General features: G+C 36.5%; 2 protein-coding genes across 9 annotated transcripts in view; one reads left to right on the forward strand and one right to left on the reverse strand.

Moving 5' to 3' along the window:
• Nucleotides 1–17155, forward strand: part of LOC114248702 (epidermal growth factor receptor kinase substrate 8) — a 61551-nt gene extending 44396 nt beyond the window's left edge. For 3 of the 8 annotated variants that reach the window (XM_028182060.2, XM_089739762.1, XM_089739768.1), the window contains 11 exons: nucleotides 47–234; nucleotides 4075–4167; nucleotides 4883–5023; nucleotides 6064–6161; nucleotides 6860–6984; nucleotides 7774–7917; nucleotides 9297–9345; nucleotides 13467–13574; nucleotides 14388–14512; nucleotides 14837–15041; nucleotides 16239–17155. In XM_028182060.2, the coding sequence (XP_028037861.2) occupies nucleotides 47–234; nucleotides 4075–4167; nucleotides 4883–5023; nucleotides 6064–6161; nucleotides 6860–6984; nucleotides 7774–7917; nucleotides 9297–9345; nucleotides 13467–13574; nucleotides 14388–14512; nucleotides 14837–15041; nucleotides 16239–16354 (1392 nt within the window). In that variant the 3' untranslated portion in view covers nucleotides 16355–17155. The remainder of the gene's footprint in view (nucleotides 1–46; nucleotides 235–4074; nucleotides 4168–4882; nucleotides 5024–6063; nucleotides 6162–6859; nucleotides 6985–7773; nucleotides 7918–9296; nucleotides 9346–13466; nucleotides 13575–14387; nucleotides 14513–14836; nucleotides 15042–16238) is intronic. The other 5 variants (XM_089739764.1, XM_089739763.1, XM_089739765.1 and 2 more) reach the window with 5 other exon arrangements.
• Nucleotides 17156–19210: 2055 nt separating this feature from the next.
• Nucleotides 19211–24800, reverse strand: part of LOC114248692 (hexokinase-2) — a 47964-nt gene continuing 42374 nt past the window's right edge. The window contains exons 10-11 of the mRNA XM_028182026.2: nucleotides 24154–24287; nucleotides 19211–23619 (exon numbers count right to left, since the gene is read on the reverse strand). Of these exons, the coding sequence (XP_028037827.2) occupies nucleotides 23521–23619; nucleotides 24154–24287 (233 nt within the window). The 3' untranslated portion in view covers nucleotides 19211–23520. The remainder of the gene's footprint in view (nucleotides 23620–24153; nucleotides 24288–24800) is intronic.

Consider the following 24800-nt stretch of genomic DNA (forward strand, 5'->3'; position numbering starts at 1 on the left):
ATATCACCGGATATAATAAATTAAATCATAACTCTTTGTATTTTAGGTTCATTTCTTGTTCACACCGCTGGCGCTTATTGTGGACGCAGCACAGGACGTCGCCGACGGCCGTCTTCCAGCTAGGGTGGTGCAACCTCTCCTCACGAGAGAGGCCTTGAACCTTCTGGCGAATTGCGTGACAAGCAAAGAAACTGAACTGTGGCACTCATTAGGAGACGCTTGGCTGATACCCAGGTAATTATTATCATCCTTATATTTTTAAGTCAATGAATTTCGACAGAGCTTCCTAAATTGCTGTAGAGGGACAAATGCCCCTTAAAACCACTGAGGGGGACTCGAGATATAAGGTCGAAGGGACAGTTATATTGTAATAAGTGTCCCACCGTTTAACTTATGGCCGAAATAGACTGCCATCTAACAGTGTGGACTTATTGTACCCTACTATAGCATTACACAAGCCTGGCGTATGTTGGCGTTTGAAGCACGTTATTATCTAATAACATTGTTAAAGACCGGTTAAACGCATATCGGTTTGCTTGGCACGTTGCAATGGATGAGAGGTGACATCAGATCCACGGATATACTTACGTAAAACTACAAAATCCCTAAGCAACATGTTAAGAGAACATGCCACGTCGACTCTATATAATGTGAACCAAGCGTAAGAAGAATAAGAACAAAGGTCTATGGGTTGAAGAGTAGCAAAAGCAACTCTTTGTCGAGGGAAGTTGCGATGTCTTGCTTTCTGAATTATAAATTGAACGCTAATGAAGTCGAGAAGCACGTCTCGGGGGTAAATAAAAAAGGCACAATTAAAACCACTTTTTCGAGGGGTAAATTAGCGTTTTTTATTGTCATACTCGCATCCAAACAGACAATTGAGTCGTCTATTATCAAAGGCGGCAATCTATGCATTTGGACAAAAAAAATTTATTGATATGTCAATACAGATTTATTTGAATATAATCGTCTCCTTCAAAGAATACGGTTCAAAACCTGCATTAAATAAAGGTTAATAGTTATCCTGTTATTTATCTAAGATGTCGTTCCGAAGAGTTTTGTGACTGCCAATGGAATACAAAGTCAATAATTCGTTTTTCTGATTTACCAATCATTGTCCAAAAGTCAGATTGCCGCCTTTGATAATAGTCGACTCAATTAACATTCGTCCTCAATACTGTGCACAAATAATTGTAAAAACGATAAAGCTATTTTTGAATTACATACAAAGAATTTTAATCCGTCAAAATTAATACATTATACAGTACCACTGTATCATAGAGATAAACAATGATTACATGCTTCTGTGTTTAGTTGTTATGAATGAAAATCATCGAACAAGTTGATGAAAATCATCAACATAATCAACAACATTATGCGGGACAAACATGATGATACATTATCAATTGTCAGACTTCATTCACGGAAAGCATGCACACCCACTTAATTCGCTAATAATACGAGCTTAACAATAATTATTTCGCTAACAACAGGCCTTATTGGAAGGCTCAAATCTTCTCAAGAATAATAGAGATTGCTAAGATCAGAGTTTTCCTGCGTTAATAAGGAGATTCATAGGACAACTATGGCAGCTGAGATAGGCTTCAGGGTTGAATGGTTGAAGTAACAGTGGATAAGGGATTAAAGTGTAGTAGATACAGCGTACCGGAAAGTTAAGTCTAAATGGAGTCCCACATTTGATGTGTGATACGGGCAGTGATCATTGTGGAGACCGAGCCATGAAAGGACCTATATTCTGCAGTATATGTCTGCGGACCGATGCTGTCATAATGATGACGAAATAAGGATGTAATCGTCCTTATAAAATCGTAAAAGTTTTTTTTTTGTCAATCTTCAAATAACGATCGCCTTGTATAATTTTGAGTCATTATATTAATAAATCATAAATTCATAAATCTTATCAAAAAGCAATATTATATTTTTTTTTATCTATTGATATCGTTTTTTCGTTGAAATCCTTGTAAATTAATCCAAAGGTCGTTCTATAGCTGTTGCTTTAATGCCAGAGAGATCTTAGTAATTGGTATAATTTGCCTTCAGATATAAAGATGATATTTCATAAAATGCACACTACAAAAACATCCATGTTGCTTACTGGTTTTACTGGTCTTGTTTACTGGTGGTAGGACCTCTTGTGAGTCCGCGCGGGTAGGTACCACCACCCTGCCTATTTCTGCCGTGAAGCAGTAATGCGTTTCGGTTTGAAGGGTGGGGCATCCGTTGTAACTATACTGAGACTTTAGAACTTATCTCAAGGTGGGTGGCGCATTTACGTTGTAGATGTCTATGGGCTCCAGTAACCACTTAACATCAGGTGGGCTGTGAGCTCGTCCACCCATCTAAGCAAAAAAAAGAAAAGATATATAGATAATATTTCACGAAACGCACACTACAAAAACCAAATTTCATATGTATTTACCAAAATTATGATACTATGGTAACATATTGGTTATATTTTTGTCTCCTTCTAGTATGTTCTGTTTCAATCTGTTGACTCATTCGATGGCGCAATAGTTAACGCTCCTGACGCTGGGTCTAAGGTTGTCGATTCGATTTCCACATCGGCCAAACAATTGTGTGATAAGCAGGCTTGTTTGTTCTTTGTCTGGATGTTTAAATATCTATTTATTTATATATTTCAACGCATATAGCTTCTTTTTTTTTTATTGCTTAGATTTGTGGACGATCTCACAGCCCACCTGATGTTAAGTGGCTACTGGAGCCCATAGACATCTACAACGTAAATGCGTAACACACCTTGAGACATAGTTCTAAGGTCTCAGTATAGTCACAACGGCTGCCCCATCCTTCAAACCGAAACGCATTACTGCTTCACGGTAGAAATAGGCGGGGCGGTGGTACCTACCCGTGCGGACTCACAAGAGGTCCTACCACCAGTAATTACGCAAATTATAATTTTGCGGGTTTCATTTTTATTACACGATGTTATTCCTTCACCGTGGAAGTCAATCGTGAACATTTGTTGAGTACGTATTTCATTAGAAAAATTGGTACCCGCCTGCGGGATTCGAACACCGGTGCATCGCTTCAACACGAATGCACCGGACGTCTTATCCGTTAGGCCACGACGACTTCAAAACGTTTATAAGTCTCTGGGTTCTGTAGTACTGTAGTATTCTTGGTTTGGGGGCCAGTGTGCTTAGTATGAGTTTTTTAACGTTCTCGATAGCGTAAAAGTTAACTTCAATTTGCATGGAGTTGGAATGTTTGGCTACGTTTGCCGCTAGGGGCGCTGTTCCAACTGCATACAAATTTGAGTTAACTTTTACGCTATCGACAACGTTAGAAAAAACACGCACTAAGCTCACAGGTGATTTGTCCCCAGCTATCACAATCGTTTGAGTTTGATAGTTGAAGCAAATGACTGATGCCGTGTGACTATTCATAGGCTACATGAGTCGTCTATTATCAAAGGTGGCAATCTGTGCATTTGGACAAAAAAATTGTTATTGATATGGCAATACAGATTGATTTGAATATCAATCGTCTCCTTCAAAGAATACGGTTCAAAACCTGCATTAAATAAAGTATTAACTTAACCTGTTATTTATCTAAGATGTCGTTCAGAAGAGTTTTGTGACTGCCAATGGAATACAAAGTCAATAATTCGTTTTTCTGATTTAACAATAATTGTCCAAAAGTCACATTGCCAGCTTTGATAATAGTCGACTCACATAATCTTTACTAATGACATTAAGACAATACTTTCGTTCGTACGTTTGACATTTGAATGATTTTATAAAACCATATTTTCATTGTTTAGAGCTTCATATGAATACTTATAGCAAAATAAACGCAAAGCAATGTAACTTTTATCATTACCTAAATGTTGCCTGACTAAAATACGTGACGTATTTTTTTGGAAAAACTTTTTAATTTTTTTTTATCGCGTGACATTCATCATTAGCTGTTGTCAGATTTGAAAGTTGTTAAATAATATAATTGGGTCGTCGATTCTATATCTCAAGGTGGATCCAAGCCAGCTTGTTCATCGGATAACGAAATAATATTTGAAAAAAATATATTTTACAGGGAGCAATGGAAAACACAGATACCACCATATCAACCGGTTTTCATGGACGGGTGGACTCCAGATTACCAAGTCGATGACCAACCTTTACGCAGGTGAATATACGAATAAATAATAAAGCCAATAGTATAATTAGTTTGAAACGTTTAAAATCATCACAATGCAGTATGTCGTTAAGAAAATTACATCAACATAATGCTTTTAATGTTTCATTTTGCTAAACAATATAACATCTAATTAAAGATTATTTAATGTGTATTCAATTGAATGTTTCATGAGAATGGATCAAATAACTTATACTGCACTTAACATTAGTATTTAAGCTGATCATGGATGGGTTGGATCATAAAATCGACCATTGCAAAAATCGATTTTGGAAATATCAAAACAATACGCTAGATGGCGCTACTTGCAAACTTAACATCGTGCTAACTTCATATTCGACGCTTGAAAGGCAAACGTGACTAAGCAACAATAACTGCTTTGTACATAAATAATAGGCAATAACCATATTCGATGAGCAAAAAAATTATATTTCTAGGTCTATTAAAATCATTTCAATCCTACAGCTACTAGCTAGATTCTACTACAGCTGAATTCGTTAAAATAAATTTTATTTTCAGGTATTACAACTTTAAATTGTCTACTGTAAAGTTCATGCATTGTCGCTTAGTCACGTTTGCCTTTCAAGCGTCGATATCATTCTTAACATAATATACGACAACAACAAAAAAATTATGCGTAGTGTCTTCGAATTGTCGCATGTTTGTGACGTCAGCGAATCATATTGTGTTCGTCCGCTTTGTAAAGGTCATCGCCCAGACGCAGCGAGCTGGGCAGGGGTACAATGGAACGGGGCGTGGAAAGGAGCGAGGGCGGGCAGGTGGCGGGTTTCACGTTCGAACGAGAGGAACCCGAGATATACAACGAGCAATACGCTCCGTTCGCCAGGTAGAATCTTAATTGAAAATCGATTTTCGACGCAAATCGATTTTCAATTTAATGTTATCGATTCATGATACAAATCGATTTTCGATTGATTGTAATTTATTTATCTCTACTGTGTGTTTCAAAAATGACAATTTGGAAACCTTTGTAAAATCCCTACAACCTTTCACATTGAGTGTTGAATACTTATATGAATTACAATTTACTGTAATGACGAAATGTGTGCTATCATCCTTATATATTTCCTATACCTAATGAAATTTGTCTATTGAAGCAAAACATAAAATTAAATGAGCTATCCATCAGATGGAGTAATCTGTGGCTATACACGTCTCAAGATAAACATTCTGTACTGTAAAACTGAGACTCAGAATTGATACTCAGGATGACTGGCGGTATCTACGTTATCGATGCCTATGGGCTCCTGTAAACATTTATCAACCTGTGGGCCGTGAGCTCATCTACCCGTCTAAGGAAAATTAGACAGTGTCATTAACGATTGGCTTTATGAACAATGAGCATCAGCTTAATCGACATAAAGCTTGAAAATAGATTATTTGTTATATTTATTACCTACTTTACCATTCTAAGGCATAGCAAAATTACGTTAGAGATACCGATACGAAACCTAATAAGCCAATGTAATTCCCGCCATTCTCAGTACCCGCCATTAGTATACATCACGTCATTGCGGATCCTCCCGATCCATTAACGGTGCTTTTAAGTACCTCAAGCACCGGTCACCGTCCTCGCCGAACCCGTCGCTTGCGACGAAGTGTTCGACGAGTAAATTAACCCATAGACACAGCCCACTGAGTTTCTCGCTGGATCTTCTCAGTGGGTCGCGTTTCCGATCAGATGGTAAATTCTGCGAAGCACTGCCCTTGTTAGGGCCAGTGTTAGCAACAGGCCCGGTTTGAGCCCCGTGAGCTCACCTACACATCAAGGCGAAGCTAAAGTCTCCTCTGAAGCCTATCAGTACAAGTAGGAAAAAAAAAGGTGTACAGTTTTGATACATGAGCAATTTTGTTATTAAATTTCAGAAATAACTTGAGACCACCAATCGGCCGCGAAGATTCGGGCTCCGCTGCCTCATCGCCCGACAGAGAGCCCCCGTATCGCCCCGCAGACCGAGATGAAGGTAAACAATAGTCTCGACAGTTCTCCGAATGCAATTAGTCCATAAACAATCGCAAAGGCATCAAATTTCGATTAAACAAAAAACGAAACTACAGACCAGTGGTCGGTTGTCAATCAAAAGAGTCAACGAGAATCCACAATTAATTTTTGTTTAATATATTTTTATAGCCTTATGTTTCAAAATTGTTTACGCGTCTCTTACAAAGCAAGATAATAATAATAACATTCCGTGCCTGAACTAAGGCTCATTGATGTCAGCAATGCCGGGGGCAGAGCCAAGCCGCTGCCTACCATAAAGTACTCTGCACAAGCCTCGTTTGAACAAGGACATGTCATAGCGCTCGGAAAACACCGTGGAGGGGAGTTCATTCCAAAGCCGGATGGTACGTGGCAAAAAAGATCTTTGGAAACGCACTGTCAATGAACGCAGTGGTTCCAGATAATATGGATGAACTCTGCTCCGATGGCGGGAGGTGCGATGATAAAAAGGAGATGAGATCTGTGATTAAAGAAGTCTTTGACAATAGAACCATAATAATTGTCAAAGTTTTAATTACAGTTAATTATAGCCGAATTTCGACTATCGGGGAGCGACTATTCTAAAAAATATAAACTCCCTTAGACAGGGTTTTTAAACTTATTTATTATATTATAAACTATTATATTATATTATATATTATAAACTATTAATTTTTTCAGCAGATTTGGGTGAAGCGTGGGCCCGGGGCGTTGCGGCCCGGGGAGGCCGTGTTGTGCGCGTAACCTACCCTCGCACTGCAAATAACGATAAAGAATTAACTGTCGTTAGGGGAGAGTATTTAGAGGTAAGTTCTAATCTTGTTCAGAATTCTAGCAAATTCTCCCAATCTCAAGCATGAGCTAAGTACGTATTTCAGTAGAAAAAAAAGTGGCTTCCTGCGGGTTTATTCAAATACGGCTAGTTTAAATTGATTGTATTTTTTATTTATTGCTCAAGACATTTAATGCCAACCACACGGCGCCATGAAAGATTTGGGAACCGAGGACACGGCGCCGGGCTTGTAATTATGTTTCTTTTTATGCAGCAGTATGTACCGTTTCCACCGTTGTGTTGATAGCATTATGTGACGCATATGGACATATGCGTAAAATAGCGATCTTATAAGATCAATATATTGATCAATGCACGCACAACGGCGCCGTGAGTCCGGGCCCTCGATCCTCCACAGCGCAGTGTGTTCGACATTAAATGCGTTAAGTGGGTGGACGAGCTCACGGCCCACCTAATGCCTATAAACATCTACAACGTAAATGCCACCACCTACCTACCTTGAGATAATAGTTCTAAGGCCTCAGTTTTTATAGTACAACGACTGCCCCACCCTTCAAACCGAAACGCATTACTGCTTCACAGCAGAAATAGGCAGGGTGGTGATACCTACCCGTGCGGACTTACAAGACGTCCTACCACCAGTAATTAAGCAAATTATAATTTGTATTACAAAATTAAGTCCTGAAATATGTTTGACTTCGAGAAAGGTCTCTTAACTTCCTTTATACTTATTTCCATGGTGTTTCAACGTGTCAAAATTTCAACTTCATGACGTAATCTTTCATCCAACATTCTGTATCAGGTTCTAGACGATTCGAGAAAGTGGTGGAAGGCACGTAACAGACGCGGCGTTTCAGCGCACGTGCCACACACCATCGTGGCTCCCGCGTTTTCGCCGCCTTCGTCACCACACCTCTACCCTAATCCGATCTACACACATTACCAGGTTCGTACTTTTAACATTTACGCACTAATGTTACTCTGGCTGGCCCGAAGGCAGAAGTTCAACCAGACCATATACGATTCACTCTCAACACTTCAGTCCACGTTGCTATCCACACAGCCGAGGATAGGCAGGAGTGGCGTAGGATTGTGAAGTAGGATTTTGAAGTCGTCGTGGCCTAAAGGATAAGACGTCCGCTGCATTCGTGTTGAGCGATGCACCGATGTTCGAATCCCGAAGGCGGGTACCAATTTTTGTAATGAAATACGTACTCAACAAATGTTCACGAATGACTTCCACGGTGAAGGAATAACATCGTGTAATAAAAAATCAAACCCGCAAAAGCCGTGGCGTGGTGTGCCGAAAAGCAGTAATGCGTTTCGGTTTGAAAGGTGGGGCACCCGTTATAACTATACTTGAGACCTTAGAACTTATATCTCAAGGTGGGTGGCGCATTTACGTTATAGATTTCTGTGGGTTCCAGTAACCATTTAACACCAGGTGGGCTGCGAGTTTGTCCACCCATCAAAGCAATAAAAAACCGTGTCTTATGAGGGGTTTGGGCAAGTTTTCTTTTCGTGTGAAAGTGGAACCGTGGTATAAAACCGTGTTTCGGTAGACAGCGGCTTGGCTCTGTCCCTGGTATTGCCGAAGTCCATGGGCGACGGTAACCAGTCACCATCAGGTGGGCCGTATGCTTGTCTGCCTACAAGGGCATTAAAAAAAAACGTGTTACAGATGAATTACCTGTATTACATTAACCCCCGCAGATTAGAAAGTTCTCTGAAATTTCTGGTAGCGATTCTGTCTCTGATTAATATTTATAATATAATCACTCTTTTTGTTTTTAATCCGCGATGTGTAAACAATCTCACATGGCTTAAACAAGTCAGCTTAGGCCATTCCAACGGGAACCCCGCAACCCATCACGAGACATGAGGTCAAAGGTCCAGTTGTATTGCACAAATGCTGCCTCACCGTTAAAACCGAGTTAGCTTCGCGGCAGAAATAGACTAAATGGTGATACATAACCGTGCGGTTATAAAATACGCTTCACATACTGTCAATGTCGTTTGGCACCACTGGTAGGCTGGAATTAGACTCATAGAATGCTGCTGCCTAGCCTCCATCGAATCCCTTAGTAGCATTTTAGAACACCCACGGAAAGAGATGTTTCGAAAGCTTAGATTTCAGAATGTTCGCAGAAAGAGATTTTTTACTAAGCTATGTCGTCAGTTAGACTACTGTTCTACCGGATCCGAATCCGAGTCCCGGTCGGATTCAATAACACATGAGAAAATTCAAGATTCGGGCCATTGAACTTGGAACGCTTCGAATATCCAGTTCTGAGATTTTGTTATCAGAGTTCTCGTTGTTGGCAGGATGGAGGCGGGAGAGCTTCGGGCGGCAGCAGTCCCACTGCGGCACCGGGTAGGGAGGGGGTCCGTGGGGGAGGCGGAGGGGGCGGGGGAGGTCCCGGCGCCGCGGACTGGGTGCGCCGGGAACGACTCGGCAAAAAGGGCGAGTTCCGATACTTTTAACTCCGTCACCCATCGACAACCGATAATAGAAACGACTAGCCGTACTCGCCCGTTTCGCTAGGCATTTAAAATTGACATTATTATTATTCCAAGTCGAACACTCATATAAATATTAGCCTATCCATTAACTACATGTATTTTCTACACGGATACCAAGTTTCAAGTCAATCGGATGCATGGTTCAGTAGTTACAACGTCCGTAAAAACCACTGTAGATTTTTATATATTAGTATAGATAAAGATGATGTCATATATGTACATGAAATCATTGTTATATCGCGCGGTGTTTTTTGAATAGGTTTTACTACAGCAGAAGCGATTCAAACGATACTTAATCACGATAGTTAATTTAACAACATTTTTTTTTACGAACAAACTTTGTAATATAATTAAGAGAGCCCATTTTTACGATTAAAGTTCTTATTAAAGCTCTGTTGCACTACCATCAATAGCTAAAGTTTTCAATAATGATTTGTTTTAAATACAAAACATCTACATTAACATTGTCCGTTCGTATTAAAGTTATTTAATATAGAACTTCGAGTGCTCAATTTTAAAATCTATTTTGATTTGCATTTCTAAGAGATTATTAACGGTTAAGAGATGGCAACACCGATGCTAATATACGTACTCCCTTTAAAAAAAGATCTGTTGTTTAGGATTAAACTGACGTTCGATCTTTTCTTTCACCTATTAAATATTCATACATTCATACAACTGAAAATAATTACACCGAAGATAATTACAAAGTGTATATACCACTTTATTTATTTGGACGTTTTTTTTAGCTATTTTTTTTTAATTCATTAACCGCGGTAAGCGTTTAGTATGAAAAATTTCAAAGTAAAGCAGAGAGTAAATATATACCTGTTATTTATTTTGTTCCCTCCCACCTCGTCAATCTAAAACCGTCACACTGCACTGTACGTGCCGTATTAAATTCTTAATAAAATCTTAGTCATATTTTTTTCTATAATTTTACATTAAGTAAATATTTATTGTATGCTGGTATATCTATAATATATTTTTTATACTTTAAAGTACTATATCAATTTGTAGCTTTTATCGAGTAGTATATTTTTGTTTTTTTTTTCACTTTCCGTAACCTTGTTTTAAAAATATTAGACTATTTCGTATTGTGCTCCTGTCGATTGCGCATTGATATAAATTACTAAATTAAAAATTAATAATTACTGTGTAACAAATGAAGTTTGATTTTGAGTTATTCTACTTATATTTACCAGCTAGATTTCTACCTCAGAACTTCTGTCACAAAAATATACCTTGTCGTTATCGAAATAGAATGTATTTTCTTTTTTTTTAATATTGTTCATCAAATTTAATTACCATTTATACACGAATAATAAAGAGAAAGGCCTTTTTGCTAGTTGCACATTGAGACCAACTTCATGTACAAACTCCATGATAAAAAGAATAAAATATTTTTTTTAAAGATGGATGGCGTTAATATCGGAACAAGCCCTTAAATATAGTTTTCCGTTCTTGCTTAAACGTTACATGTTGCTGTTGTGTGAAACTGTTTGTAATGCTTTAAATGTTGTGTTTTTTCTGTTTTATTTTTTTCTTTCTTTCAATCATAATAATTGTTTCATATTGTTGCATTTAGATTTGTTTTTTTTCATGGAATCATTCGTGCTTAAAATTCGTAAGACTTTCCAAGCAGAGATCATTGTATACTTGGACAGTTCTAATGCGCGAATACCAAACAGCGTCTAAGGTTTCGTGCGCAAAGATTGTTGATGTTTGCGGCCGGCCAAATGTATTTTCAAGTTTCAATGTTCATGTTAGATTATCATTGGATTGTGTACTAAATATTTTAGTCGTTACCAACCTAATTTAAAATAAAAACACTCAAACTGCGATTCTCACACAATAGAGTGCCCTCTGCTCATTATAGACCTGATATAAAGGCTAATACAAATAATTACAACCTAAAAACATTGACTTGGTTCGCGGTAATGTTACATCCATTTCATTCTTTCGAGTCCCCATTCTTAATTCAAACAAAGTCTGAATTTTTTTCTATGTTTATAATAAACGTTTAGAATCGATATTTTTTTATTTTAGTTTTCATTTTACTTAATATTTTATCTGTTATATTGTAAAGAGTCTATTTAACTCATTGAAAAAAAAGGTTTACACAAATCAAAAATAGTTTTATGTGAAAATAAAATATGGCCATGTTTTTGTATTGAAGAGATTGTAATATCGAAATATGAAACGGAGTGTACGAACCGAAATATATCTTTATAATTTAATTGCTTTCGGCTCGTTCACTTCGCCATATTATATTTTAATCATGTTTGTATTTACTATTTATACATTAAATTCTTTAAAAAAATATTTATATTGTGTATTTCTAAAAAGAGTTCCATCCTTAGTTTCCGAACGTTTCTTGAAATTCACGAAACTCGAACACGGAACAAGCTATTTATAAAATATTTACAAAACTAAATTTTCATAGAAACAAATTTGAATTATTCCTAGTTAGGCTTTATTCAAAAACATTCGAAAGTAAAATGAGTTTTTAATAAAAATATTTTTTTATTTTTTTTTGTATTAATAAACTTTTTTTCTAATGATCAATTACTACACAACACACATTCGTTTCCTTAATCAAATCGCTTTGGATGTATCTCCGGCCTGCTGTGCCGTCCTCAACACATCCGTAGCGACGACTTATAACTTGAGCAACATGGTGGCGCCTTTTATACCAAACGAATCATAGATATCCACAATCAGTCATTACAATCAAAATTTTCGGACAGTTCAAACAACCGGCCTTATCTAAAAAGGCTGATAAAAAAAAGTTTCATTGTTGCGTGTTATTATTAATTTAATACCTAATTTGTGTGTTCGTGTGTGCTGTGTGCAAAAACGCTTTGCTTCGGAACTGTGTCGTTGCGCGGTAAGTTTGTGTTTGTTTTAGCTTCGTTTTAATGTCTGATTAATCAATTAATCATTTTGGGGAGATACTTTCATATAACCTTTATTATTTGTTTAATAAAATTCGCATATACGATAGGCTTTGACCGCAGCTGTGACCATATCCAAAATAAGTAGTGAAATAGAAAATCCTCGAAGTCAAAACAAAATCGTGACATAAACCCATGGTAGTGGTAAAACGACATATATTGTGAGTTTGCACTGAATTATTTCTGCATTAAAAAATGCGTTTGTATTTACCCTTCAGGGTATATTCAGATTTTAACCATTGTCACGAGACGTTAATCACATTTTGGTCAACGAGCCCTAGTTGGTTTTAAGCCCGTATGCCTGTATAGAAAAAAAACTAGATCCCTTTGCTTAACCTTAAAAAAATGTTTATATTTCCATACATCTTCTTCCTCTACAACCTTATATAAAATATAAGGAGGAAAGAGGAATACAACCTCTTTCTAGGTCACGTAATATTTAATGGTATTAAGTGGCGTACTGAAAAATACATTAGTATAAATATTATATTTTGCATTTGGAATTTCTATATATTCGTCCTTACGGATCCACCTGTTCTACTAGCACTTTTATTAGACTTCTGCAGTACTAGGACTAGGTATAGAGGCCCCGATAACCGTACGCGTCCGACTCAACTCGAAGAGTTCAACGTGTAACATATGCCCATAGCATCAGCCCGCTGAGTTTTTCGCCCAATATTCACTATTAGATGGATTTGCAAAGCCTTCGAGCTATGAGATCTTCTTCGGACGTGCAAATTCTATAGGTATAAGTTTCAATAAAGGTCTTGCGAAAGACCGAAATAGAATGGATAACATCAATAGAGTTTGGAAGTGTGGTGGAAGAAACCTATATATAGCAACGTTATATTGATAAAAATGCAGCTTCTTGCGAGCTATCGAAAACAAACCATAATCTTTTTAATGATAGTATCTCCCCTATCGGGTCACGGGCTTTTTAAAATAATGCTACATCAGTAATAAGCAAGTAACTACGGTATCAAGAAAGTCTTCACACGTAACGAATGATTCACAGAGAAACCAGCGCCAAAGATTGAGGCGGCTGCTCCACCGCCCCCGCCGCCGCCTCCTCCACCCCCGGAGCCGCCATCACCGCCCCCCATCAAATCTGATACTTTGAAATGTAAGCATGCACCTGTTAGTTACAAAAACTTATTTTTTCTCCTACCGACGCCCAAAGGTCGATTTTCGTCCCGCTGTACAGGGAAGAAAGTCTAACTTTTTCTCCCCGGGCACTGACAAGTGCGCATGCGCGTTAGTGTCTACATCTCTTGCCCACTGAATTTCTCGCCGGATCTTCTCAGTGGGTCGCGTTTCCGGTCCGGTGGTAGATTCTGCGAAGCACTGCTCTTGCTAGGGTCAGTGTTAGCAACTCTCCGGTTGAGCCCCGCGAGCTCACCTACAAACGTTAGGGTGAAGCTGAAATAGCCTCTCAAGGCTATCAGCATAGGGAGGAAAAAAAAAAGTCTACATCTGCTCTCAAGCACCTAAAATTCTCCGCCATTGTTATGCTCGGGTAATTTGCAATATTGTGTTTAGTATAAAAGTGAAATAAACAAAAGGCAATAAAATTTAATAGTGAAGTATTAAACAAAGATGAGTTCATCAGACAGTTCTTATTCAATTGATTGAAACTAATACTAATTAGTAGTAGTTTATTTAAAAATTAAAAAACAGTTAAATTGTTTTTTTTTATGTTTTTCACATACAAACCGTACCATAATCTTTACACCACTGGAATGGAATTTAAGAAAATATCCGAATAATGGACAAAACGAATTGACTATTAAAACTTTAACAGTCAGTCAGTTCTGTTCAACTACCCAACAATGTAATCTTGGGATTTTACATTACTAAAACCTCCGCTTTTTTCCCTGTTTACTCGCCGGTAGCCCAATGGGATAGGTAGACTTAGACAACGAACTTTATATTACAGCCACCAAATCGATAATGAGTACTGGTGGCAGTCTCCACGATGAACTGAAGCTAGTACTGCCCCAGATACAGCAAAGAAGAAACAAACTCGACATCAAAAAGACTCCAGATATATTCATTGATCAGGTAAGAAATTTCTCGACTATTATACAAGCTATTACATCCCCAATTAATAATACCTTCACTGAATCAAACATTTCGGTATCTTACAACAAAATAATTTTAATCATCTGATAATCCGGCTATGGAATGAGCTCCCCTCCACGGTGTTTCTCGAGCGCTATGACATGTCCTTCTTCAAACGAGGCTTGTGGAGATTATTAAGCGGTAGGCAGCGGCTTGGCTCTGCCGCTGGCATTGCTGTAGTCCATGGGCGACGGTAACCACTCACCATCAGGTGGGCCGCGTGCTCGTCTGCCTACAAGCGCAATAAAAAAAAAACTATTTCAGAAATCGAATCCGGACGAGGTTGTGGAATGGCTCGAAGCAAAGGGTTTCAGCAATGCCGCCCAACGCCAGCTGAGGATGTCGGGACACCAGCTATTCGCGCTGTCCAGATCTCAGCTGGAGAGGGCACTGGGCCAGGATGAGGGGAAACGACTGTACAGCCAAATTTTGGTCCAGAGGAACGTGTCTGGGGTGAGTGGAGTTCACGGTGAGGCCGTCATAGCTTTAGATACTAAGCCTCTGACGATTTGCACTGCATCATCTCACATCCATTTGCCTTAACCAGATAATCTTGCGTCAGAGTTTGGAGGATGAGATCCAAAAACATAAAATAGCTTAATGATAAAATCTTGAAACTCTTTAAATCTAAATATGTTAATACGTGAAGCAAAAACTTTGTACCCCTTTTTACGAAGATTGCGCCGACGGAGGAGTATGAAATTTCCCACACTTATAGAGAATATAGAGAAGGAGTGCAACCTGCTAATTTTTTTTTTAATTATACACAAAAAATACATTAAAATTTAATGTTAAATCAATAAATAAAACATTACACACACTACCATGTATTTGACCCACACATGCATTTTACTGTTTTGTTTATTGTTAAAGTATTTTTTTAAGGGATTTTATGACCTGGTAACTAAGAACTTTAGGTCTAGTGCTATTTTAATTTTAATGAAAACTTATTTACATGAAAAATGATATTATGTGAAATGAAATGAGGCTGATTAATATGAAACATGGCATGAAATGAAATGAAATGAAAACGAAATGAAATTAAATGACATGAAATAAAATGAAATGAGTTGAGATGAGATGTGATGATATTGGATGAAATATAAAATCAGTAAAATGGTAGTCATTTACTGAGATTTTTTTAAGTGGACTTTTTGGAGGATCCCGAGTAGTTACGTTCAGAGGCTTTGTTTCATTTTCCCACATTTGTGCACTTTCACAGATACTAATCAGTTAATAAACCAGCGTTATTACATATTTAAACCTGAAGAAACACTAAATAGACAAAATAAAACAAATCATACAACTTAATTCCTCGCGTTCCCGCCAAAAAGTCTGTGCTCTAATTGAGAATAGATTAATATTGTTTGTCTTTATATTATTGGTCTATAGCGTAACCTTGGCGAAACCTTTACTTCTAGAAGTATAGTTTTTGATAATAAACCATAATAATTTTCTAACTTATAAATTTAATTAATTATGGTCGAATTTTGACCACTAGACCACTAGTTATTGTTTTTTGAATGTAAATTGTGTTTTGGTGTGCAATAAAGTGTATTCTCTCTCTCTCTCTCTCTCTCTCTCTAGTTATGATAATGTTACAATTTGGATCGTTCTAATTATATTTCCTAAATTTGTTAGTTTATTGATGATGTATTTGTTCCAGTACAAGACGACTTCGGCATCAGAGCTTCAGAGTATCCTGAGGAGAGTACGAGAGAAAGTCGAAGTCTCATGATGGAGTACCTCCCGGAGATCGACGAAGATGCATCCTATTGTTAATGTTTAATTTTAAAACCTAGATTAGATTAAGGGTGCCTATCCAACGGAGTGGAGCTAGGCAGCGGAGCGGAGAAACGCACCCTTAATTTGACATTTAAGAAATGAAAATGTTTGACTGAAATTGATTTTTTCAGTACATTCTGCGATTATACATATATGACTATTATTAGGTACTTTAAGCTGAATACATTAAAATTATTGGTAAATATTACTAGTACTACTACTACATTTTATTTTTACTATTGTTACTAGTAGTATATTTATTAGTATTAACAATAGCAAGTAATTTTTTCACAATTGCTATAGTCCGTTAAACATAGGACGATATTGGGGACAGTTGTCATAAATTCCGTTTGAAAAACTATATTTTACAAGGAACGAACGGAAATAAAATTAGATTAATTCACCTAAGCCTATTCTTCAACAACTGTCCCGCAATCAAGCTACATTTATAATATTATTGTAAATATAATGTAGTAACATTTATAATATTATTATAAATTTATTATGTATTTATTTATAATATTATGACTCTTTGCTCTTCTAACAGTCTAAAAATAATTGAAATTTAAACGATACTACAAGAGATCGTTAAATTAAAATTAAAACTAACATTATTTTTATACTTTTATTATTTTTTTAAGTAATTTATATTATCTAAATAATATATATTGTGTTTAATAACATTAAAGTGGAAGTAAAAGTGACAAGATGTAACAACAACACTCAATTTCAAACAACTTTTGATATTTGTTGTATTCGTCCATAAACTATAAGTACTAATAAATTATTACGTTTTAATGTCTATTTTACTTGAGCAAAACTTATTTTACTTACTTGAGTTACTCGAGTGAGACTTTAAATTAATTTCTACGTGTTTCTTTTATTATTCCAATATGAACTAAATTCGATTACTTAGCGCAATTCAATAACCATTGCTTTAAAAAAAAAAGCTTAGAAAATATTTACCAATTTTATACCTTGAAATATATTTTAAATATTCATATCAGTTATTTTTTAGTAATTAATTGAAAATGTTATCGCTTTTTAAGGCGTTGACATCAACAATGGCAGAAAGAAAGTGGAGCCGTTGCCTCAAAAAAATTAACCTGTCACATGAAACTCTTTTATCCATCTATCAACGTCACCCCTTCTGCCCCTTCACAAATGTTTATTATTTATTAAAATAAAATTTTTTTTACTTGTTTCTGACCGACCTGAGTATCATATTATACACCGCATTGATAAATAAACCTTAAAAATGCTCAAGACATGACTACTTACCTTCTTTGAGTTGAAATTATAAAAGGTCATAAACATTTGAATAGTACACAGAGTAGGAATATAAAGATATAGGCTTAGCTATTTGTTTAAATAAAACATATAATGACGTCATTTAAGTACAAACAAAGGTTTAACGTATTTGATTTAATAAAGAAATGGTAATTAATCTTGCGTTTGTTTGGCAAACTCACAGGGCTCAGTCTGAGAGAACTTAATAACACTAACCCTAGCAACAGGACGAACGCCGGTCCGGCGTCCCGAGAGGGAGGGTGATGGGAGAGATGTACTCCGCACTAAACGCTCACTTTCCCTTCACACTCCCCCCTTTGCCTTTTCACGACTTCTGTGTCATGCGAGGTTCGGACGTGGGTTATTGAGTGACAGGAGGTTTAGTCAGTTCGACTCCGGCATGCCCCGCCCACCGTCCTTAGTGGAGGGCGGAAGTCCGGAGTTTTCCTACTGACAAAAAAAAAGACCTAGCAAGAGCAGTGCTTTGCTGAATCTACCATCGGATCGTAATCGCGACACACTGAAAAAAATCTGACAAGAAACTCGATAGATTGTGTCTATGGGTAGGTTGCACGTTGAGCTCTGACCTGTGGGATCGGACCTGACCCGTTATGACATGATTTGGTGGTAGCGATTGCGGGTTGCCCCATGGTCTGGATCAGGTACATTAGAGGAGGCTACGATAATAGAATTATCGCGTCGCGCCGCTTATTCAAAGAAGCGTTCTGACGCTGTCTTCAGCAGTACTACGTAGTGCCTTGATTTCGGGGTTGTCGTGAAAATCTACATTACTCTTCACATACCAAGACTCGCTTTAGGTGAGTGGGATAAAATCTCTACGACGGAGCAAATCCTAGATCCTGAATTCAAATTCATAAACTCTAATTACAAATAGGTCTTCATTAAACTTGAACACATGACAGGATTAATTAGGAAAACTGATACCAGCGACAGAATTTGAATCCAGGTGTATCGCATCATTCAATATCTAACCTATCTACCTTTTTACCCTTCTATCTTCTCGAATTTCTCAAATCCTATTTTCCACTATTCATTAAATTAGTAATGGAAAACACAAGGCACATGATCCAATCGCTAATCATAACGTTTTTTTTTACCTGGTGTTAAGTGGTTACTGGAGCCCATAGACATCTACAACGTATATGCGCTACTCACCTAGAGATATAAGTTCTAAGATATCAGTATAGTTACAACGGCTTTATGGCAGATATGAGCAGGGTGGTGATACCTATCCGTGCGGACTCACAAGAGCTCCTACCACCTAATCATAACGTTGCCACCAAAAACTTTTAATGAATCACATCACTCGTTTTCTTACCTATTAAGCTATAGAAGCTTCTGAAGGTTCTTTTGCATTATAATCGTTTTAATTTGCCGAAAAAACAATGTAAATTATAAGCTATAATCCAGCCGCTAATCATAGCAGTCAATCAGTGATGAATCGGTTTTTTCTACCCTCAATATAACAAAAAAATACCAAACTGAAATATAAATTGAATTTGTTGCAAAGTTAAGGATGAACGAAAAGAAAAACAAAACATGACAAATATATAATATCCTGTATTTCATTATCATTAACATTTCAAACAAATTTATAGATAACCTTAAAATTAAAACAAACACGTTTTTAGTTACAACAAATTTAGTGCAGACTCCCTAACAACATTAGTTTTAAAATAAACAAATGCGTTTTTAACTAACGGCTGTGTAATAAATGCAAATACATCCCACAGATATCCTCTCAGTGGGTCGCGACTCCGATCCGGTGATAGATTCGGCGAAGCATTAGTCTTGCTAGGGCCAGAGCCAGCAAATCCTCATAGCATATGTTGAGCTCGTGAGCTCGCCCACCAATGCATTAGTAGCTGGAATAGCCCCATAGACTACTAGGGACTAGGTAAAAGAAAAAAATGAATTTGCCTTTATTGGTCAAGTTCAAGGAAAACGTGTCACACTGGTATCGACTATAATAAAATAAATCTAAAAATATTCCGCTTAAAATATCACATTACAAAGTATTCCTAAGCATTACACATCTCAGTCAACAAAATTCTCAATTTATCAATCAATATCTACGGCTCTAGTCAATAGGGACGTCGACTATTTATTTTTTAAATTAAACAAGCTACGTCTTCCTAAATTTAAATTTAAAGATATAAGAATTCCATTCGGAAATAAATTAGAAACTTTTTGAATCTAGGCTTAAGATAATTATTCTCAAACGACTAAGCATACCTATAATGAACATTGACGTCACGCTAGAAGAGTGACTGAGTGCGAGAGAGATAGAATGATGCTCTGAGCTCTCACTAATGAACGTTAACTTATAAAAACTACTATATTTTCAAAAATAAATATTTTTTATCATATATTTCTTCACGAATATTAGTATGGCACGATATGTTTGATTTACATTTATATTACATTAACAATATAATATTTTTAGAATTCATTAATATCTTAATATATAATCATATTATTTTATGTTGCTACTAAAACATCTTGTTGTATTCAGAGACAAGATAGACATTCCTTTTATTCGAAAATGTAATCATCAAAACATTTTCTTATTTCATTAGATAGGTGGTCCACGGACCTCACATTGGTGGTGACTGGAGTCCATGAACACAACAATTGCAGTTTCTAGATAAATTATTTAAACAAAAAACATAATCTAAAAATAGTCGTACACCTAAAACAATTAATATTTATTACAATGTGAAACATTTAAATAGATTTTTATTTATTTTGTTTCTGGAAAAAATCGCCGGACCTCAACCATAGTTTTGCTAGAGCTGAAAATGAGCTTTACGGAATAGAGTCTTCGACGAAGCTTTCCCTCGAGCACGATTATACTAATGGCCACAATATACTCAATACTTAAGTAATATTCATTATGTTACTCAATTTAAAACTTTGTTGTACATAAATCGCTATCCCACCGTTTTCATGACAACTTAAATGTAGTTAACATTATTATTACATATAATAAACTTACAGCAATCTACAGCAGTATAGGACGAACTTGTCCTGAGAGTCATAGACACAGATGTCCACACAAAATCTACCCACGTCTTTACGAATCCCTTAGAGCCAATAAACCTTTGCCTTAGACGCCTTCAGCTCTAACACTAGGAGCAGGCTTAGGGATCCCAGTAACCGTACTCGTCGAACTCGGCAAAGAGGTCGACGTGCAACCTAACCCAAACATCAGCCCGCTGAGTTTCTCACCGGATTTCTCAGCGGGTCGCGATACCGATCCAGTAGTAGATTCATTCGCGAAGCAGCTGCTCTTGAGTTGCTAGGTCTTCTTCGGAGGCGCTCGGGCTGCTGTTAGCAAATCCCACGCCTCCTGGCTGAGCCTTTTGCTCGCCTACCTGTCCTGGTGAAACTGGAAAGGCCTCCGGGCCACCAGTAATCCTTCAATAATAAAAAAATAAATCTACTTATTCTAATAATTTATTATTATATGAAATTCTCGTTGAAATCATTTTAAACATGATTGAATTCAATATCATAATAACAATCACATTACAGAGCCGCTTAAAATTTTACTATACATCTTATAATTATCGAGCTACTCATAGTCCCATAACTAAGAAATAGTTTACCATTACAATCACGTAGGTACCTATATTAATACGAATTATTCGATTATTCCCTATTATAGCATTGCAGAGCCGTGTAATAAAATTATACGTACAATCAAAAAATTTAAATCTAAAATCGATTATACTAGGACTTATATTTTAATCTTAGAACAATCGTGGTTCCCGCCCAGCTATGATTAATTTTCACTGTCATTTAAGATCAAGTATATTGCAGAAAATACCACATTAAAGACACACGGTCAGACCGCACTACTAAATAAATATTCAGTTCAGCATTTAGAAATTAAACTGGGAAACTATATAATAGAGACTGAAATCATAATTTTTTTTTAAATAATTTTAGATGTGTAGGGACACAGGTTGTTATGTAAAGAAAAGTATGCATAGTCATAACATGTGGCTGCGCCCGCCGTTGCTTTTTAATACGCTTTTATTAGCTTCAGACGTATGTATGTTAGTATGTAACGAAATCTTTGAACATGATTTTGACCCACTTCAAAACGCCGGATTAACTCGAAATTTGGTATACTCATTAAGGACCGATGACAATTCAATATTAAAAAAAATTGGAAAAATTGAAATACAACTAAAAATGAAAAATAAATAGTAGTTTAAAAATACTAACAAAATACGCTTTTATATATAATAGTGTAAGAAAAAATAATTTTATTGTAAAAAACCGTGGGGTGCTTTTCAGGATATTATCAAAATAACCCTGCTATTCATATCTGTTCATAAAATATTTATAATTACTGATGCCATGCAACCTACGCTTTTTTTACAATAAAATCATTTTTTCTTACACTATTTTTAACTCAAATTTATTATCTATTTTTTAGTTCGATTTTCTATTAAAGCGTATTTAGTTAGTTTTTTTAAACTATTATTTATATACTTTTTAAGTTGGGTCGCAAATAAACGCTAGGGAGTAACTAGTTATGTTATTTAATTATTATAATTATCTCACTTCCTATAACGCCCTGAACCATTAATCACCGCTATCAATAGAACCGCCAAAGATGTACATCGACTTAAGGGACGGAGTATGCGTTTAATTTTTACAATGGATTAAATTTTTTACTTAAACAGAAACAGATTGACACTTAAATTTTTTAACTATCGCAATTTACATCACGCGGCTTTTAAATTTCATGCCGAAACGCACCTTTGTCCCGTGTTCAATTATCTTGTTTTATAGCTTAAAAATTAAAATAATGTAAACATTTCGGATCCTAGTGACGTTTTTCTCGATAATTTTCGAGGAAAACATAATGTTTCAATGTATTAAAGCATCCTAAAATATAAATGAAATGTAGTTAAATACAGATCAACTTCTGTCGATTTGCATTTATTGTTTATTAAACAGAAACCTTAAAATAGTTACAATAGGTTCTAATTTAAATCACAAAGTAAAAATACAAGCTTTCGCTAACCGATAATCACATTTTAATTATGTATTATTTCCCATGTTCAATTATCTTGTTCTACAGCTTAAGATAATGTAAACAATTCGGGTTCTAGTGAAGTTATTGATAGCGACGTTTTTCTCGATAATTTTCGAGGAAAACATAATGTTTCAATGTATTAAAGCATACTAAAATAAAGATAAAATGTAGTTAAATACAGATCAACTTCTGTCGATTTGTACAATAGGTTCTAATCTAAATCACAAAGTAAACATACACGCTTTCGCTAACCGATAATCACACTTTAATTATGTATTATTTCACAATATCGTAACGGTAATAATCGATCAATCATTTTGCTCAATTAACGATATTGTTTGATAAAGTTACAAACTACGTTAATCACATTATTACGTATTAAAACACACGCATAAACTTTTTCAAAAAGATCCATATCACTAGACAACTAAAGTGCGAACATGTCAATGAATGCGTAAATTAAAAGTTGCGACATTCTTTCAATGAAACATGTAACACATTAAGCTGCTTTCAGACTACGTTATACTATATATAGTGCCTTATAGTATAGCAGCCTATACTTAGCCAATAATATATAGTACAGTACAGTGTGAACGTGTCCATAACAATGTATGGTGTGGGATATTGTTATGCTATGAGCTATATACTATATGCTATTATATTAAAGCGTAGTCTGGACGCGGATTTAGGCACTCTAAGCAATAATTATAACCGTAAAACTAAATCAAGAGGAAGCGACGTCCGTCTTGACAAGATCATGAACTAAATATAACGTAAATGAATTAAAATTCGTCGATTATAACCTCGCTACGCCTCTAGTAGCCATACGAGCTGCGATAGCCGCTGTCAAGGCTGAACCCTTTCCGCTACCGTCCTCAGCAATCATCAGTGAAAACTGAAAACAAAAAAATGTATGCTAAAATGTATGTGGTGCTTAAAACTATTATTACTGGTGGTAGGACCTCTTGTGAGTCCACGCGGGTAGGTACCACCGCCCTGCCTATTTCTGTCGTGAAGCAGTAATGCGTTTCGGTTTGAAAGGTAGGGCAGCCGTTGTAAGTATACCTGAGATCTTAGAACTTATATCTGAAGGTGGGTAGCGCATTTACGTTGTAGATGTCTATGGGCTCCAGTAACCACTTAACAACAGGCGGGCTGTCCACCCATCTAAGCTGTAAAAAAAAAACAAAGTGAGTCACAATTCGATCCGGTGGTAGATTCAGTGAAGTACTTTATTTTATTTTTATTTTATTGCTCTTGTTAGAGCTAGTATTACCAAGTTCTCTAGTAGTTAGAATAGCCCTATAAGTAGAGGAAAAAATGATTGTCTTATCTATGAGCTCCGGTAGCCATATAGGCGTATGTAATCAAAAAGTTTATGCAAAAATAGTCCACATTTTAAGGAAACATTACGTGTATATATACTCACTTGATGAGCTGGGGCTAGCAATGCTATATATTTATTCATGAGCTTTGCGATACGAGGGTGATGTTTGAACACGGACCCGTCAACTGCCACCGCCACGTACGGCCTGTCCATACGTTTGAGTAATGTCGAGATACCTGGATGAAATAAATCGAAGAATTGTCACACAAGTAGCGCAATAGTTGAGTGACTTTTTCTATATCTCTTTCTCTAAACTCCATTATTATTCTATTGTTTTTTTTGCCCTGTTTGTTTATGTATAAATGAGACTGCCCATTGCACTTCTTTTTTTATGTTTAAAAGATTGGCCCGGAGGCCTTTTCAGTTTTAATAGGGCAGGTGGACGAGCAAGGGCTCAGTCAGGAATGGAGAGATTTGCTAACAGCTATCCGAACGCCTCCGATAGAGACCTAATAACTCAAGAGTAGCTGCTTCGCGAGTTAATCTACTATCGGATCGGAATCGCGACCCGCTGAGAAGATCCAGCGAGAAACTCAACGGGCTGATGCATAGGCTAGGTTGCACGTCGACCTCTTTGTCGAGTTTGACGAGTACGGTTACCGGAGTCAGCCTGCTCCTAGTATTAGAGCTAAAGGTGTCTAACGCAAGGGTTATTGGATTTGATGGATCCGTAAGGACGTGTCCATTGC

Source organism: Bombyx mandarina, chromosome A1 (assembly GCF_030267445.1).
Source record: "Bombyx mandarina strain Sakado chromosome A1, ASM3026744v2".
Classification (NCBI taxonomy): Eukaryota; Metazoa; Arthropoda; class Insecta; order Lepidoptera; family Bombycidae; genus Bombyx; species Bombyx mandarina.